The 18,334-nt window shown below is 41.2% G+C and overlaps 1 protein-coding gene across 1 annotated transcript in view; it reads right to left on the reverse strand.

Annotated features, from left to right (window-relative positions):
• ddb1 (damage-specific DNA binding protein 1) overlaps nt 1-18,334 on the reverse strand; it is a 73,144-nt gene that overhangs the window by 8,099 nt on the left and 46,711 nt on the right. Inside the window, exons 20-25 of the mRNA XM_078220521.1 lie at nt 17,240-17,404; nt 16,386-16,480; nt 15,800-15,970; nt 12,879-12,988; nt 11,107-11,276; nt 1,808-1,910 (exon numbers count right to left, since the gene is read on the reverse strand). Of these exons, the coding sequence (XP_078076647.1) occupies nt 1,808-1,910; nt 11,107-11,276; nt 12,879-12,988; nt 15,800-15,970; nt 16,386-16,480; nt 17,240-17,404 (814 nt within the window). The remainder of the gene's footprint in view (nt 1-1,807; nt 1,911-11,106; nt 11,277-12,878; nt 12,989-15,799; nt 15,971-16,385; nt 16,481-17,239; nt 17,405-18,334) is intronic.

Below are 18,334 nucleotides of genomic sequence, written 5' to 3' on the forward strand. Positions count from 1 at the left end.
AGTTACAAAAACACTAAAAGCACTGGAAATTTGTGGTTAATGGACTTTCCAAATAAGGCTTTCTAGTTAAGGCTTTGACCATACACATGATTAGGGTTGTATCTATGCTTAATGACTTCTAAGAGATATTTAAGGAACAGAGAAAGGATGTGTACATTTTTACAAATTACTCCCCTACTCTGCATTGTCTGAAAAAGTTCTTTAACAAGGTTAAGTTTTTACCTCCCCAGGTCAGGTCTCTTTATTGGTTGGTTACTATGGTAACTGCCATCTAATAAAGTAGAAAGTTACTCAAGCATATCCTGTGTATAGAAATCCAATAAGAAGTCTCACAACACCAGGTTAGAGTCCAACAGGTTTATTTGGTAGCACAAGCCATTAGCTTTTGGCGCGCTGCCCCTTCATCAGGTAAGTGGGAGTTCTATTCACTAACAGGACATATAAAGACAAACTCAATTTACAAACAATTCACAACACACGACAACGCAGAGTTGCTGAGCAGAGACTGATAGCCAAGTTCCACATACATGAGGACGGCCTCAAACGGGATCTTGGGTTCATGTCACACTATCTGTAACCCCCACAACTTGCCTGGGCTTGCAAAATCTCACTAACTGTTCTGGCTGGAGACAATACACATCTCTTTAACCTGTGCTTAACGCTCTCTCCACTCTCATTGTCTGTACCTTTAAGACTTAATCACCTGTAGAGACTCGCATTCCAACCATTATTTTGTAAATTGAGTTTGTGTCTTTATATGCCGTTTGTGAATAGAATTCCCACTCACCTGATGAAGGGGCAGCGCTCCAAAAGCTAGTGGCTTGGGCTACCAAATAAACCTGCTGGACTTTAACCTGCTGTTGTGAGACTTCTGTGTTTACCCCAGTCCAACGCCGGCATTTCCACATTACAGAAATCCAATCCTGTCTATTCTTGATCATCAATAAGTGTGGAAAATATTGTGGACCCTATTACCCAGCAACACATACTCCCCATTAACCTGTTCACTGATGCTCAGTTTGGGATTCACAAGGACCACTTGGCTCCAGAACTTATCATGTCCTTGGTCGAAACATGGATAAAAGAGCGGAATTCCAGAGGTGAGGTAAGAATGATTATCCTTGACAGCATTTGACGAAGTGTGGCATTAAGGATCCCTGGTATAGTTGTAGTCAAAGGGAATCAGCAGATAAATCTTTCACAGGCTGATTAGCACAAGGAAAAACACTGTGGCTGTTGGCGATGAATCATTTCGGCCCCATGACATCACCGCAAGAGTTCCTCAGGCCCAAGCAACTCCATTCCCTTCATCTTTCCTTTTAGCTACCTTTTATCATATCAGAAATGGAGGTGTTTGCTGGTGATTGCAGAGTTCAGTTTTATTGAATCCGATAATTTATTTGATCAGATAATGAAGCAGTCCATGACCGCATACGGCAAGAACTGGACAACAGTAAAGCATGGTAAGTGGCAAGTAACATTCATGTCACACAAGTGCCAACCAATGACCAACCCCAACAAAGGAAAATTGAACCACATTTCCATGATATTCAATGGCATTACCACCACCGTGCACCCACAATCAACATTTATTTTGGCCGAGTGGGGGGGGGGGGGTTCATTTTAAAAAGTGGTATTCTAAAGCAGTCCATTGATTTCCATGGTTGAAGATTGTCCCTAGAGTGAACCTAGACCCACTGAACACCAGATTCTGGGAAGAAATGGGAAGGAGCTTGGCTTGGCATTCTTTACCTCTTTGATAAAACCATCAAACTAATCCAAACATCTGAAATCATGGAAAGGATATAATGAATGTTCAATCTTGCCCACGCTCTTGATAACTTTATTCAGTCGATTTTGAACTTCTAATAGGAAGTTATACCAGCTCTCTGACAATGAGGTAACCAAACCTGTAAAACAGTCAATGAGATAATTAAACCAGTGAAACAAGACTTGCATTAAAATATTTTTCTAAAAAAAGTGATGAGATTGCATTATTGATACCGCTGAGACAGAAGGATTATTCTTTACGATCTTTTCTGAGTTTGATTTGTCCATTCCCACTGAGATTTTTCAGAGACTTTGTCCCAATTGTTTTGGCAATGTCATTATGCCCCTGCAGCTTTGAGCACAAGTTTCTGTTTGGGAATTCCCTTTTGTCCAGTTTTACTGAGAATACCAGGCAGCTTATTTTTTCAGTATATGAGGACTGTTCCTATAATACCCTGATTGGATGAGGCCAAGGTCAACCTTAGGAAGCATTGAGGAGGTCAGAAACTCCACATCTGGACAGCTCCCCTTAATAAGTCTCCAAAGTAAAAGTTCCTCATCTACTGTGCTTGTCACCAGAAGCAAGTACTAAATTATTTCAAAACACTGACTATGTGGACAGTATTACTCTTAACTGCTTAAGTGCACGAAGCCTTCTTGTACGCAGTTGTGCGTGACTTGTCACTGGAATCACAGGGCAAATATTAACTCTAATAAATTCTGTTTCAGAGATAGACAGCTTGTTACACGATGTGCAGGGTTTTTAAAACCAAACGACTCATGGCTTCCAAAGCAGAGTTGGGAAATCTGAACAGAAAAGATGTGCAGGGTTGTGCAAAAGACAAGGGAGAGAGCAGAGTTGTTTTACAGAGAGCAGTCACAGACATGATGAACTGAATAGCCTCCTCTCTGTGTTGTAACCAATTTATGATTCCACAGCATCCCGAACAATTGAAACGGAGTGGATTAGGTCTGCCACCAAAGAGGCAGTGATGCTGTTGTTATGTAGGTAACTGTTCACTGTGGGATAATGTACTTTACAAAATGTGAACAAGAAAAGGTTGCAGATTGAACTTGCTGACTTGAAACAATCTGATTGGTATCCACATAGAATCAAATCAAAGGAAAAATAACTCTGTATAAAACATTACATTATCAATTGCCTGCCACTCCTCGAAACCACTAAAAATTTCTTTGCATACAACTTGATTTTTGTAAAATAGGTAACTTGCATCCACACAATTAATCTGAGATTTCATTTCGCTCCAACATTTGTTTCAAGTCAGCAAGTTCAATCTGCAACCTTTTCTTGTTCACATTTTTTGTAAAGGACATTATCCCACAGTGAACAGTTACCTAAATAACACAACCTGGAATCACTACTGACGGGTGTTGGGAGTAGAAAGAGAGTAATACAGCAAGGAAACAGGCCGTTAGGCCCAACCAGTCCATGCTGACCATGTGCCCTCCCAGCTAGTCCCAACTGCCTGCGTTTGGCTCATATCCCTCTAATCTTTTTCCATCCATGTACTTATCCAAATGCTTTTTAAATGTTCAATGCTATTGAACCTGCCTCAGCCACTTTCTCTGGCAGCTCATTCCATATACGCACCACCCTGTGTGTGAAGAAGTTGCCCCTCAGGTCCTTTTTAAATCTTTCCCCTCTCATTTTCAATTCCCCTTCCCTGGGAAAAAGACTATGTGCGTTTATCCTATCTATGCCCTCAGGATTTTAGACACCTCAATAAGACCACCCCTCATTCTCCAACGCTCCAAGGAATAAAGTCCTCGCCTGGCCACCCTCTCCCTATAACTCAGGCCCACTAGTCCTGGCAACATCCTCATGAATATTCTCTGCACTCTTTCCAGTTTCTCACTAATATATTCTCTATTAGCACGTATACTCATCAATCACTTCTGCAACCGTTATCAGGATTTTTAATTGTTGACAAGGTGAGCAAATCATCCATATAACTTTAAAACAGATTTTTTGTGTTTCTGGTTCTCATCACCCAATGCCATTAAAACTCGTCTAAAAAACAAGTTTAAGTTGTGGTTGGGTCATAGGATCTTTCCAAAACAAATTGCTTTATCATGCTCAAATCAAGGTTAATTTGTGTCTTTAGTAGGTTTAAGTCACAGCATTGGTATCTCACTGCAGACGACACCTGTACTGATAAAATGGCTTCTTACCTCAAATATCTAATGTGGAATGCCAACTCACTTTAGTGACCTCAATGTATTTTGTCATCACCAAACATAAAGTAGTACTTTTATATTCCTTAACCTTGTGTCAATCCTCACCAATTAGTGAATCAAGATAATAGTTCAACTAATCTGTTCCACATACGTTGAAATGAAAACACTATCTAACACTGCGGAGTTAAATAATTCTACAACTAATTTCCCAAGACCGGTATATGTTCAGATTCATCACCAATTTAATTTTCTTTCTCAGAAATCTGTTGAGTCACATCTGAAGCACCAATGAACTGTTCTTTAGCTATTCCTAGGATTCAGCTGCCTAATATTACTGTTCCAATTCTGTTTTCCATAACAGCCAGTTCTGCCAAGATGATTAATTTTCTTCATTCATTCAAGGGACATGGGCGTCACTGGCTGGCCAGCATTTATTGCCCATCCCTAGTTGCGCTTGGGAAGGTGGTGGTGAGCTGCCTTCTTGAATTGCTGCAGTCCACGTGGAGTAGATTCACCCACAATGCCATTGGGGGGGGGGCAGTTCCAGGATTTTGACCAGTGACTGCGAAGGAACGGTGATATATTTCCAAGTCAGGATGGTGAGTGGCTTGGAGGGGAACTTGCAGGTGGTGGTGTTCCCATTACCTGCTGCCTTTGTCCTTCTAGATGGAAGTGGTCGTGGGTTCTCTGAAACTGACAAGAGTTCGGACTAAAAAATAAAAGTGACATCATAGGAGGGCTGTGATTTGATTGGCTGACAGGGAGCTGTGCTAAATTTGAAAATCCATTTAAATTACTGGTTAGAAATTGCGTTGAGACTGAGGTAATAAGGAGATATATAATAAAAAAGTTTAAATCAATAAAAAAGTTAAAACCCAAATTAAAAACTAATTAAATAAAATAGAGATGGAGGGTCAAGGTGATGTGTTGTCCATGCATGATGTGGGAGCTGGTGGACCTCATTGTGGTTCCCAGTGAGCACGTTTGTAGTAAGTGTTGGTTGCTTGAGGAACTCCGGCTCAGAGTGGATGAGCTGGATTCTGAGCTTCGGACGCTGCAACACATCAGGGAGGGAGAGAGATACCTGGACACTGTGTTCCAGGAGGCAGTCACACCCCTTAGATTAAATACCTTGAATTCAGTCAGTGGTGAGGATAGGAGGATGTGGCTGCAAGTGAGGCAGGTAGAGGGATCCAGGAGGTAGGGTTGCAGGAGCCTCAGTCTCTGAACTTGTCCAACAGATTTGAGATTCTTGCTCCGTGTGGGACGAAAACGGGAACTGCAGGGAGGATGAGCAAACTGACCACGGCACCATGGTACAGGGAGCCATTCAAGTGGGGGGAAGAAAAAGGAAATGTAGTCGTAATTGGGGATAGTATAGTTAGGGGCATTGACACTGTTCTCAGTGACTAAGATCGAGAATCCTGAAGGTTTGTGTTGCCTGCCTGGTACCCGGGTTCGGGATATCTCATCTGGGCTGCAGAGGAACTTGGAGTGGGAGGGTAAAGATCCAGTTGTCGTGGTCCATGTAGGTATCAATGACATAGGTAGAACAGGAACAAAGCTTCTGCTAAGGGAGTATGAACAGCTAGGAGCAAAATTAAAAAGCAGAACCAAAAAGGTAATAATCTCTGGATTACTACCTGAGCCACAAGCTAATTGGCACAGGGTCAATAAGATTAAGGAGGTAAATGCGTGGCTCAAAGATTGGTGTGGGAGGAATGGGTTTGAATTCATGAGACATTGGCACGAGTATTGGGGAAGAGGGAACCTGTTCCGATGGGACAGTCTTCATCTGAATCATGCTGGAACCAGAGTCCTGGCGAATCGTATAACTAGGGCTGTAGAGCCAAGGACTCAGGAGAAGTTAGTAAAGTTTCAAGACCATGTAATAGAACAGAGTATAGCAGGAATCTAATTCTGACAGAGCAAAAAAGGCAACAAGTATGAGAAGGGAGGTGGTCAATGCAGGACAGTGTTGTACCTAAATGTGCGCAATATACGGAACAAAGTAAATGAGTTTGTTGTGCACATTGAAATTGGCCAGTACAATGTTGTGGGCATCATAGAAACGTGGCTGCAAGGAGATCAGCGCTGGGATCTAAATATCCGAGGATATGTGTCCTATCGAAAGGACAGGCAGATGGGCAAAGGGGAAGGGATTGCATTGTTAGTAAGGAATGAAGTTAAATCGATAGCAAGAAGTGATATAGGATCAAAAGGCACAGAATCTCTCTGGGTAGAGTTGAGGAATCGCAAAGGTTAAAAGACCCTGATGGGAGTTATGTACAGGCCCCCTAGCAGTAGTCAGGATGTGAGGCAGAAAATAAATCAGGCGATAGAAAAAGCATATAAAAAAGGCAATATTACAATCATCATGGGGAAATTCAATATGCAGGTGGACTGGAAAAATCAGGTAGTTAGTGGATCCCAAGAAAAGGAATTTGTGGAATGTCTAAGAGATGGTTTTTTTGGATCAGCTTGTGACAGAGCCTACCACGGAACAGGCAATTCTGGATTTGGTGATGTGCAATGAGCCAAACTTGATTAGGGAACTTAAGATGAAGGAACCCTTAGGGAGCAGTGACCACAATATGATAGAATTTACCCTGCAGTTTGAGAGGGAGAAGCTGGAATGAGATGTAACGGTATTACAATTAAATAAAGGTAACTACAAAGACATGAGGGAGGAGCTGGCCAGAGTTGATTAGAAAGGGAGCCGAGAAGGAAAGACAGTGGAACAGCAATGGCAGGAGTTTTTGGGGATTATTCGGGAGGCACAACAGAAATTCATCCCAAGGAGGAGGAAACATGCTAAGGGGAGGACAAGGCATCCATGGCTGTCGAGGGAAGTCAAGGACAGCATAAAAGCAAAAGAAAAAACACGCAAAGTGGTGAATGGAAAGCCTTTAAAAGCGAGCAGAGGACAACTAAAAAAGCAATTAGGGGGGAGAAGACGAAATATGAATATAAGCTAAATAGCAATATAAAAGAAGATAGGAAGAGTTTTTTTCAATATATAAAAGGTGAGAGAGACACAAAAAATAGACATTGAACCACTGGAAAATGAGGCTGGAGAAGTAATAGTAGGAAACAAAGAAATGGCCGAGAAACTGAATAGTTACTTTGCATCAGTCTTCACGGTGGAAGATACCAGTGGGATGCCAGAGCTCCAGGAGAATCAGGGGGCACAGTTGAGTGTAGTGGCCATCACTAAGGAGAAAGTTCTGGAGAAACTGAAAGGTCTGAAGGTGGATAAATCACCTGGACCGGATGGACTACACCCCAGGGTTCTAAAAGAAATAGCTGAGGAAATTGTGGAGGCATTGGTGGTGATCATTCAGGAGTCACTGGAGGTAGGGAAGGTCCCAGAGGACTGGAAAGTAGCTAATGTAACACCACTGTTTAAGAAGGGAGGGAGGGAGCAGATGGGAAATTATAGGCTGGTTAGCCTGACTTTGGTCATTGGCAAGATTTTAGGGTCCATTATTAAAGATGAGATCGCGGAGTACTTGGAAGCGCATAAGATAGGACTGAGTCAGCGCGGCTTCGTCAAGGGGAGCTCATGTCTGGCAAATCTGTTAAGAGTTCTTTGAGGAGGTAAAAGGAAGTTAGATAAAGGAGAACCAGTGGATGTGATTTATTTAGATTTCCAAAAGGCCTTTAACAAGGTGCCATAGAAGACTGTTAAATAAATTAAGAGCCCATGGTGTTAAGGGTAAGATCCTGACACGGATAGAGGATTGCCTGACTGGCAGAAGGCAGAGTGGGGATAAAGGGGTATTTTTCAGGATGGCAGCTGGTGACTAGTGATGTGCCTCAGGGATCGGTGTTCATAGAAACCCTACAGTGCAGAAAGAGGCCATCTGGCCCATCGAGTCTGCACCGACCACAATCCCACCCAGGCCCTACCCCCATATCCCTACATATTTACCCGCTAATCCCTCTAACCTATGCAGCTCAGGACTCTAAGGGACAATTTTTAGCATGGCCAATCAACCTAACCCGCACATCTTTGGACAGTGGGAGGAAACCGGAGCACCCTGAGGAAACCCACGCAGACACGAGGAGAATGTGCAAACTCCACACAGACAGTGACCCAAGCCAGGAATCGAACCCAGGTCCCTGGAGCTGTGAAGCAGCAGTGCTAACCACTGTGCTACCGTGCTGTGTTGGGACCACAACTTTTCACAATATACATTAACAACTTGGAAGAAGGAACTGAAGGCACTCTTGGTAACTTTGCAGATGATACAAAGATATGTAGAGGGACAGGTAGTATTGAGGAAGCAGGGGGGCTGCAGAAGAACTTGGACAGGTTAGGAGAATGGGCAAAGAAGTGGCAGATGGAATACAATGTGGAAAATTGTGAGGTTATGCACTTTGGACAGAGGAATGGAGGCATAGACTATTTTCTAAATTGGGAAATGATTAGGAAATCAGAAACACAAAGGGATTTGGGAATCCTTGTTCAAGGTTCTCTTGGTTAACGTGCAGGTTCAGTCAACAGTTAGGAAGGCAAATGCAATGTTAGCATTCATGTCGAGAGGGCTAGAATACAAGAGCAGGGATGTACTTCTGAGGCTGTATACGGTTCTGGTCAGACCCCATTTGGGGTATTGTGAGCAGTTTTGGACCCCGTATCTAAGGAAGGATATGCTGGCCTTGGAAAGGGTCCAGAGGAGGTTCACAAGAATGATTCCTGGAATGAGAGCTTGTTGTATGGGGAACGGTTGAGGACTCCGGGTCTGTACTTGTTGGAGTTTAGAAGGATATGGGGGGATCTTATTGAAACAGGAAACTGAGAGGCCTGGATAGCGTGGACGTGGAGAGGATGTTTCCACTAGTAGGAAAAACTAGAACCAGAGGGCACAACCTCAGGCTAAAGGGACAATCCTTTAAAACAGAGATGAGGAGGAATTTCTTCAGCCAGAGTGGTGAATCTGTGGAACTCTTTGCCGCAGAAGGCTGTGGAGGCCAGGTCATTGAGCATCTTTAAGACAGAGATAGATAGGTTCTTGATTAATAAGGGGATCAGGGGTTATGGGGAAAAAGGCAGGAGAATGAAATGAGAAAAATATCAGCCATGATTGAATGGCAGAGCAGACTCGATGGACCAAATGGCCTAATTCTGCTCCTATGTCTTATGGTCTCATGGGTTTGGAAGGTGCTATCTAAGGATCTTTGGTGAATTGCTGCAGTGCATCTTGTAGATAGTACATACTGCTGCTACTGAGCGTTGGTGGTGGAGGGAGCGGATGTTTGTAGATGTGGTGCCAATCAAGCGGGCTGCTTTGTCCTGAATCGTGTCAAGCTTCTTGAGTGTTGTTGGGAGCTGCACCCATCCAGACAAGTGGGGAGTATTCCATCACACTCCTGACTTATGCCTTGTAGATGGTGGATGGGCTTTGGGGAGTCAGGTGGAGAGTTACTCACCGCAGTATTTCTAACCTCTGACCTGCTCTTGTAGTCACTGTGTTTATGTGGCGAGTCCAGTTGAGTTTCTGGTCAATGGTAACTCCAAAGATGTTAACAGTGGGGGATTCAGTAATGGTAACATCACTGAATATCAAGGGGCGGTGGTTTTATCCTCGTTCTGCCTATGTCATAGTATTGGTACCTGCATCCCATATCTGGACCATTCCAAAGTTTGGGAATCATTTAGTCGTCTATTCTTTGCCACCGTGGAATGGCCCACTTGTCCCATTAAGGCTGGAAGGAATGATAGCTTCCTCAGGAAGTTTTCAAGGCAGCAGGCGCCTGATCCAACAGAGTCTTTGTCTCCAAGAACTGAGCAACAGTTAGAGCTAGAGGGACCTTATCACAATTTAGCAAATTAAACACTGCTCCTGATCCCCAAATTGAATTTCATCAATCTTTCATACAATCTGTTCAAGTCCATTTATATATCCTTCCATTAAATGTCCATCTGTTTTCCAAATTCTACCCCATTTACACGTAGCAGATCACCTTTTTGTAAATTTCACCCAAGAACTCTAATTGAAGGTGAAAACCATCATCACCACCAACTGACGTACATCTAGCTCTCAAACTAATTTAATTCTGGTAGCCAAGGCCATACACTTTTTTTACTCTTCGGTAGTGATGTAACTGTGTCTACATATCCATTTCATTCTTCCATTGGCCATATAGCTTAGAATCTGAGAACACGTGCCCCGATAATTTGCACATGCTTTCTACATTTTCCACTTTGTCGACTGGGATTGTAATTTTGTGTCTAAATTATTTTTTCCCTCTACTTCTAGTCTTCTCTTTTAGATACCATCTTCTGCTACCATGTTAAAATCCAGAAATCCAGTTGAAACTGGAATCAATTTTTTACACACATTTAGAGTTTGACATTACAAACATACACCTCCAAACCCAACAACCACACTTTCAGTCTTTGTCTTATTTATAGAGAATCAAGTGAATCACCAGGTAATGCCTACTATCTACATATAATTAATACATAATTAGTCAGCATTCCAGGAATGTCACCTAAATTGCAATTTTCTAATCCTGCTGTTAGTTATTTCTCTACAAATACCCAAATCTTATTTACAAGAGTGAATGACCATAACTGATATGATCCAGGAAAATCAGGACATCAACACTACCATTTTTTGCATCAATCCTTAACCATTACAAATTTAGGCAGCAGATGCAAACGATTTTAAAGGTTAATTCTCTAAAATGCATCCTGTGTCCCCCCCCTCTCAAAATCTTAGTTAAAACCATTACTCCACTAGACTTCGCTTTGGTGCTAAAATCTGTGTTCCTCCAAATCTGGTCTCTTGCACATTAGCTATTTTAAGTGCTTCACCAGTGGCAGCCATGTTTTCAGACACCTAGGCCTAAACTCTGGAATTCCTTCCTTAAACAACTCCATCTCTCCTTCCTCCTTTAAGATGCCCCTTAAAACTTGCCTCTTTAACCAAGCTTTTGGTTATCAGTCCTAATAATTTCTTGCGTGGTCCAACGTGAACTTTGATAAATCTCCAGTGAAACAACTTGGGACATTTTACCACATTAAAGAAAAAAATTACGACTAAATGCAAGATATTGCTGTTGCTGCTGGAATAAGCATTCTTCATAAGCTCTTGTTCTGCTTAATCTTCAACTGTGCAAACTCACCAATCATGCCGTTGACTGTGCCAAACAATACTGAACCTAGCGTAGGTGTGGAGGTCTCACCAAGATTCTGCATTACCAGAGATCCATGACAGAACACATTAACAAATTCGCCAAGATGGAACAACCCTACTTCTTGGAGGTGTTGCCTTTCTTCATCTGTTGTAGCCGCACTGAAAACAAAAACACAGAACTATTGCATGTACAATTCCAACACCTTTCATTTTATGGTCAAAGATTGAATATTTAAGTTGTACTCCTGTGCTCCTCACAGAAAAAGATATCCCAGAACATTTGCCCAATTAGGAAAACATTCAACATTTGAGCTGGAGGAAAAATAAAAAAGGAAAGTGCCTAAAGCATGGATGATGAGTAATTTTAGGTTAGAACCAAAATAAATACATTATTGAAGGCTGGGATATAGTGGCAGAAAGAATGGTGACTAATGTGCAACGAAGAGCAGGGGGAAATATTCCCTGGTTTCTGAAGAACAGCGGGTCAATAAAAATGGTCACTGAGCCAATTTGCCTGGAGATGGGAAGCTAATGGAGCTTTGCAATGACAGAGATGAAGGGAAGCAACTGTGTTGATGATGCTGTAAATATGCTGTTATCTGAGGGAAGGATAGAAGACTGGCTGGAAAAATGTGTTGATAAAGTTGAATTTCAAGATGATGCAAGCTCATATTAAAAGTATTGTATTTTTTAAACTTCTAACACCCAGTTGGTGAAGGACATGGCCAGAAGTTAATCTTTACTTATAGATTTATTCAAAGTGCAACATTACAGATGTTTAGCTCCTAATTCTACAACCCAACCACCAGTGTCAGGTAGTGTCTTTAGATCAGCTCGTCATCACCCAATGAGTGCCCACCACTTGTATATACTTAACCTTAATTTATATCATTAACACAAGTGAGGAACAGTGATTTTGGTGGAACAATTGATCCTGGTAACCCAATGGAGCATGCAAAAACTGCTGTTCTTTTCACAAGTTGGCAGGATGTGAATTTGCATCCATGATTCTTCAAAATAAAATCTTAATCTCCTGTGCAGCTGTACTGACAGCAAGGTGAAAATACAAAAAGATATTATAGAAACAAAAAATGTACCCAACAAAAATATGTAGTTCAGAATAAAATGTATGAAAAATTTTTTTTAATGACTAAGAAATTAAATATGGAATAAATAACTGCTTTCAGGAACGGAAATGATGCTGTGGTTTTAAAGGACGACAGTCAGATGGCTCATCCTCTCGTCCCAAAGCTAAACACCAGCAGAGAGAGACAAAGAGAGAGAGAGAGATCAATGTGATGGAATTGAGGAAGTGATTGGAAACGTTGCTGTGTTCTAACCCTGTGAAGTCTCACTTGATATCAGTGAGGTTGGGTACAAAATTCAGAGAAGTAATGTTAGAATTCAAGCACTTGTAAATTTAACATGTCATCGTGCACACGTGCAAAGTTGTCAGCTTTTACAACCTGAATGCAAAACAAATCTGTACAACCTTCTTAAAATTAAGCAGCAGAAACTACATTTTTTAGATTTGACTTCCAAAGCATAAAGAAACCAAAGTCACACTTCAAACTGATCTGTGCGTTTCAGAGCTGGCTGAGTATTCATCTTATAAGAGCATTCTTTTATAATTCCTCTGTGATCTTTCACTTCATACCTAAAGCCAGAGCCTATTCATCATATACTGGGTTGAAAGGTTTAAAGGGAACATGCACATGGAATGCGTGCAAGAGTGGAGTGATTTTCACAGAACCTGCTCACCTGTCTTTCTGACACACAAATAAGTTGAAGGAGTTTTCTGCACCCAGGAAATTATCATCATCCAGTATTTCAACAGCACTCATCCAATTAGGGTTGAAGTCTCGGGCAATCTTATGTAAAAGTAAAGGAACAAAATAATTAAATCTTTTCATTAATATAACAATACAAAAAGCAGACAGAGGCTTGTGATGTATATTAATGAGACACTAAACTGAGGCATTATCTACTTGGTCCCAATTCACTATTTGAAAAGACTGGAATCCTTCCAATAGCCTGGTCAACATTTATCTCAAAACCAATTTCACTAATTTTAAGACAGTAACATTTACCATTTTGGTATTTTTAATGGGACTTTCCTGGTGCACAAATTGGTTGACATTATTACCTACAAACCAAACGTGGTACACTTCAAAGCATTTCACATTTGAAGTACATTTGGAAATTGGTAAAAGGACAAGCCATAAAAAGTGGAAATTCCTGAATAGACTCAGCAGATCTGGTTAATGTTGAATCCACATGATAGACTCAAAGCATTAATTCTGTTTCTCCACAGATGCCAGCAGACCTGCTGAGTCTATCAAATACTTGTCTTTATTTCAGATATCCAGCATTTGCAGTTATTGTTTTTATTTTATGCTCTAAAAAGTTCTCTCTCTTGCAATGGTGAAGGCATGTTTGGGAAATTTCTTTTATTGAAAGCAAAGGTGTTCGGACTCTCCGAATAGACCTATAATTAAATACCAGTGCAATACCTATGTATTCAGTGCAACTATGATCCTCGCATACAGAAATTATATTTTTCCACTTTTAAAGACAACAATTTGCTTTACAGTAGGGAGGATGGAGGAAAGAATACAAACCACAATGTCTATGCAGACAAGGCGCACGTTCAGTCTCCGCCAAAGTCTTGCAATCATAAGAGGTTCAGTCAGTCAGAGATTATGAGCAATAATTGTGGGTGTAAGACTTAAAACAATCCACCAAAATGGAATAAAATTGATTTAAACGGATTGAAATAATCCACCTACAGCAGATTACAGAAACTAGCAAAAAGCATGGGAAATAGATCCTTCCTATCCATTCTCTCGGCCCAATCATTGGACTCGTCAGGTAGGCAGAAAAGTGACAACTGGAATTCAATCCAGAGAAGTCCATGGTAATGCATTTGGGGAGAGCAAACAAGCTAAGCGATACACAAATAAATGAATAGTGGGAAGTGTAACGGAATAAAGGAAACGTGGTATGCATGTCCATAGATCCCTGAAAGTACCAGATCAGGTAGAGATGATGATTAAAAAGGCATACAAGATACTTTATTTTATTGGCTAAGGCACAGAATGTAGGAGAAGGAAGGTTATAGTCTAAAACACTGATTGGGATGAAGCTAGAGTATTTTATTTTATATACCTCAATTAAATCTTCCCTCAGCCTCCTCTGTTTCAAGGAAAACAACCAACCCTGTTTAATCCTTCCTCACAGCTACAATTTTCCATCCCTCAATATCCTCAATAAATTCCTCTGACTGCACTATAGGGCAATCAGATCCTTTCTGTAATGTGGTGACCAAACTGTACACAGTACTCTAGCTTCATCCCAATTAGTGTTTTAGACTATAACCTTCCTTTTCCTACATTCTGTGCCTTAGCCAATAAAATGAAGTATCTTGTATGCCTTTTTAATCATCTTCTCTACCTGATCTGGTACTTTCAGGGATCTATGGACATGCATACCAAGTTTCCTTTATTCCGTTACACTTCCCACTATTCATTTATTTGTGTATCGCTTAGCTTGTTTGCTCTCCCCAAATGCATTACCATGGACTTCTCTGGATTGAATTCCAGTTGTCACTTTTCTGCCTACCTGACGAGTCCAATGATTTGTTCCGACAGCCTTCTTTCTCATCATCAACCTCTCAGCCCATTTATATCTGCAAAGTTCCACATCATGCCTCCTACCACGTGTAATTTGTCATATACACAAGAAGGGATCTAATACCGGACCCTGCAATGGCAAAACCACAATGCAAACAGTCATCTAATCACAAATATACTTTTGTCCTTTGCTTCCTGCCACTGGGCCAAATTTGGATCCAACTTGCAACTTTCTCTTGAATTCCATGAGCTTATACTTTTTTAACCAGTCTGCGACATCTAAAGCCTTGCTAAAATCTATGTAGACTCCATCAAAAGCACTATCTTTGACTATCCTGGTTAGCTCTTCAAAAAAATTCAATTGTGAGTCAGACATGACCTTCTCTTAACAAATCCATGCCAATTGTCCTCAATTAATCTGTGCCTAAGTAATGTTCAATTTTTTTCCCCCAATAATTTGCCCACCACTGAAGTTAGACTGATTGATCAAGTAACAACAAACCAATCACTTTGTCCTTTCTGGTTTTTTTTACAAAAAGTAGTACAACATTAGCAGTCATCTCACAACATGCCTGTAGCCAAAAAGGATTGCAAAATGATCGTCAGAGCCTCCACTATTTATTCCCTTGCTTCTCATTTCATCTGGATTTGTTGAACATCTAGTTTCAAGATGCAACTTTTTCATTGGTGGCCAACATTACACTGGGACATTCAAATCAGCTATGACTTTGGCATTGAGCCCAGTTAGCTGGTCGAGATCAAATCACAGCTGGGATGTCAAAGCTGGTCTCGATGTCTCCAGGTAAGGGAAGGTGGGAAAAATAATTTAGCCAAATTCCCCACTTCTCATCAGTGACCTCTTACATAAAAATGTACATAGAATTTAGGTGAAGATACGACCACACTGTGTTGTAATGTTTTTCATGGGTGAACATTCTCCAAACTAATTTCTATACCCCACACATGATGGGCCAACATGAGTTAGCTCTTTCTAAGCGGCAGAAAACTAGGAGGAGGAAAAATGTAGTATAAACTCAAGTTGCATTGTACCTCTTCAAAATTCCCTTCCATTGGTTTATATGCAAGAAGCAACACTGAGCGCATCAAATCTCCCACCAGGATGAAGTCTCCTTTTGTTTTCAAGTAGAGGGCCATGATATTATTGTAGTGGTTGCACTCAGTGCGTAGCTCTTTCTCAGCAGTCCATTCATATAATCGCACCTAAAAAGTGAAAAATCATATTTGTTATCTCATCATGTCCAGTATAAAAAACACAGTAAATACATTAAGATTTTGTCCTCACCACCTGAAAAAAATACACTCAGTAATGGCGTAAGTGAAAAAGAAAATGAAGTTGTCAGTAGGATTTCAGTGAACTGCAAGTGATGGGAATAGGAATGTTTACTCTATGTCCACTTGAATTGAAAGCATCCAGTTAAACTGTGAAGACGACATGGTGGTACAATTATAAAGTACATCTTTTCCAAAATTAGGTTCTACTTGGAATGAATATTTTGTAGTTGCATGGCACCACGAACAATTTACATTCACCAAAAGACAATTTTAAGCAGGCAGACTCTATAAAAAGAAAGGTCCCCCAGCAAAGAAAAGCTCAAAATCTTATAGGCTTAAGTACCGTGCTATTGATGCTTGCCAGCAACTTGCCATTGAACTCTACCATGGAATATACAGCACCTTTTACTTCTTTTTCTGCTACTGTTTGAAGTTTACCTGTTTAATGAAACAATATGTTAGTTAAAATATCAATTCTTGTACTTTAAAACAAAGTCCATTGAGAAGTGTGTGGGTAAACTAGAGGAAGAACACTGGTTGATAAGAGTTTTCAAAAATAGGTCTGAACGAATCCTGTAACTTTATCTGTGCTTCTGGTATGGGATAGAATCCCTACAGTGCAGAAAGAGACCATTTGGCCCATCGAGCTTGCACCTACAACAATCCCACCCAGCCTCTATCCCTGTAACTTCACATAGTTACCCTGCTAATTTCCCTAACATTAAGGGGCAATTGAGCATGACTAATCCACCTAACCCACATATCTTTGGACTGTGGGAGGAAACCGGAGCACCCGGAGGAAACCCACGGGGAGAACCCAAGGCCGGAATTGAATCCAGGTCCCAGAGCAGTGGTAGCACCACTGTGCTACCGTGCCGCCCATATACTCCAACTGTACTGTAGGAGAATGGACAGTCGGTATTTTTCAGTATTGGTACATGGAGAATTCTATGGATCAGAACTTCAGTCATAGTACAAGCGAAATGTAATGGTCCGGAAGCCTTCAGTAAACATATATTTGGGTCAGGACTGCTCAGTGATGGTGCAGCAAGAACTCTGCAGGACAGAAGCAACAGTTTAGCGCCACAGTCTGCACCACGTTGAGGTGATTGGGTTTGGGGACCGAGAGGAAAATAAAACTAATTGGACTTTCTAGAAATTGGTTTACAACAAATATAAGCTGAGCACATGACCTACCGTCACAGTACTGAAACACAATGATTCGCCCTTGTTTTGGTTCTGCTTCTTCAGGATATACCATTGCTGTGCCTACAATAAAGTATGTATTCGGATCTTTGCCTAATTTGCAGGACACGATACTTAGTGCATACTCGTTCTGAAGGAACTGGTGAGCATGAAGAACTGAAAACGGGAAACAATGGTCTTGTTAAAATTAAAAGGATTTGAACAAACAACCTGGTTACATAACTGGTCTACACAGAATAAAACATCAATAGAGATCCATAACGCTGTTTGTGCGCAACAAGGTCAGCAGTTGTAATACTATAATTGGCATTATTACCACTAGAGAAAAGGAACAAAATTCAATCAAAAGTCATACTCCTGATCACAGTAAGTCTTTTTCTCTCCACAGAAGCTCCCTAATCTTCTGAGTATTTCCAGTATTTTCTGCTTGTATTTCAAATCATGAGTGCCTCTTACGTCTGGCAAATGCATTTTTCCTGCCAATCCTAGGATATATCCTAGGATTCTTTGGGAGGCAAGGGATGAGATTGCAGAGCCTTTGGCTTTGATCTTTGGGTCCTCACTGTCCACGGGGATAGTCCACGCCGGCATCGCCAAATCACGGGGATAGTGCCAGAGGACTGGAGAGTGGCGAATGTTGTTCCTCTGTTCAAGAAAGGAAATAGGAATGACCCTGGTAATTATAGGCCGGTTAGTCTTACTTCGGTGGTTGGTAAGTTAATGGAAAAGGTCCTGAGGGATAGGATTTATGACTATTTGGAAAGATGCAGCTGAATCCGGGATAGTCAACACGGATTCGTGAAGGGTAAGTCTTGCCTCACAAATTTGATTGAATTCTTTGAGGAGGTAACTAAGTGTGTAGATGAAGGTAGAGCAGATGATGTCGTATACATGGATTTGAGTAAGGCGTTTGATAAAGTTCCCCATGGTCGGCTCATGAAGAAAGTAAGGAGGTGTGGGATAGAGGGAAATTTGGCTGATTGGATAAATAACTGGCTATCTCATAGAAGACAGAGGGTGGTGGTGGATGGAAAATTTTCAGACTGGAGACCAGTTACCAGCGGTGTACCACAAGGATCAGTGCTG

The sequence above is a fragment of the Mustelus asterias genome, chromosome 9, assembly GCF_964213995.1.
Source record: "Mustelus asterias chromosome 9, sMusAst1.hap1.1, whole genome shotgun sequence".
NCBI lineage: Eukaryota > Metazoa > Chordata > Chondrichthyes > Carcharhiniformes > Triakidae > Mustelus > Mustelus asterias.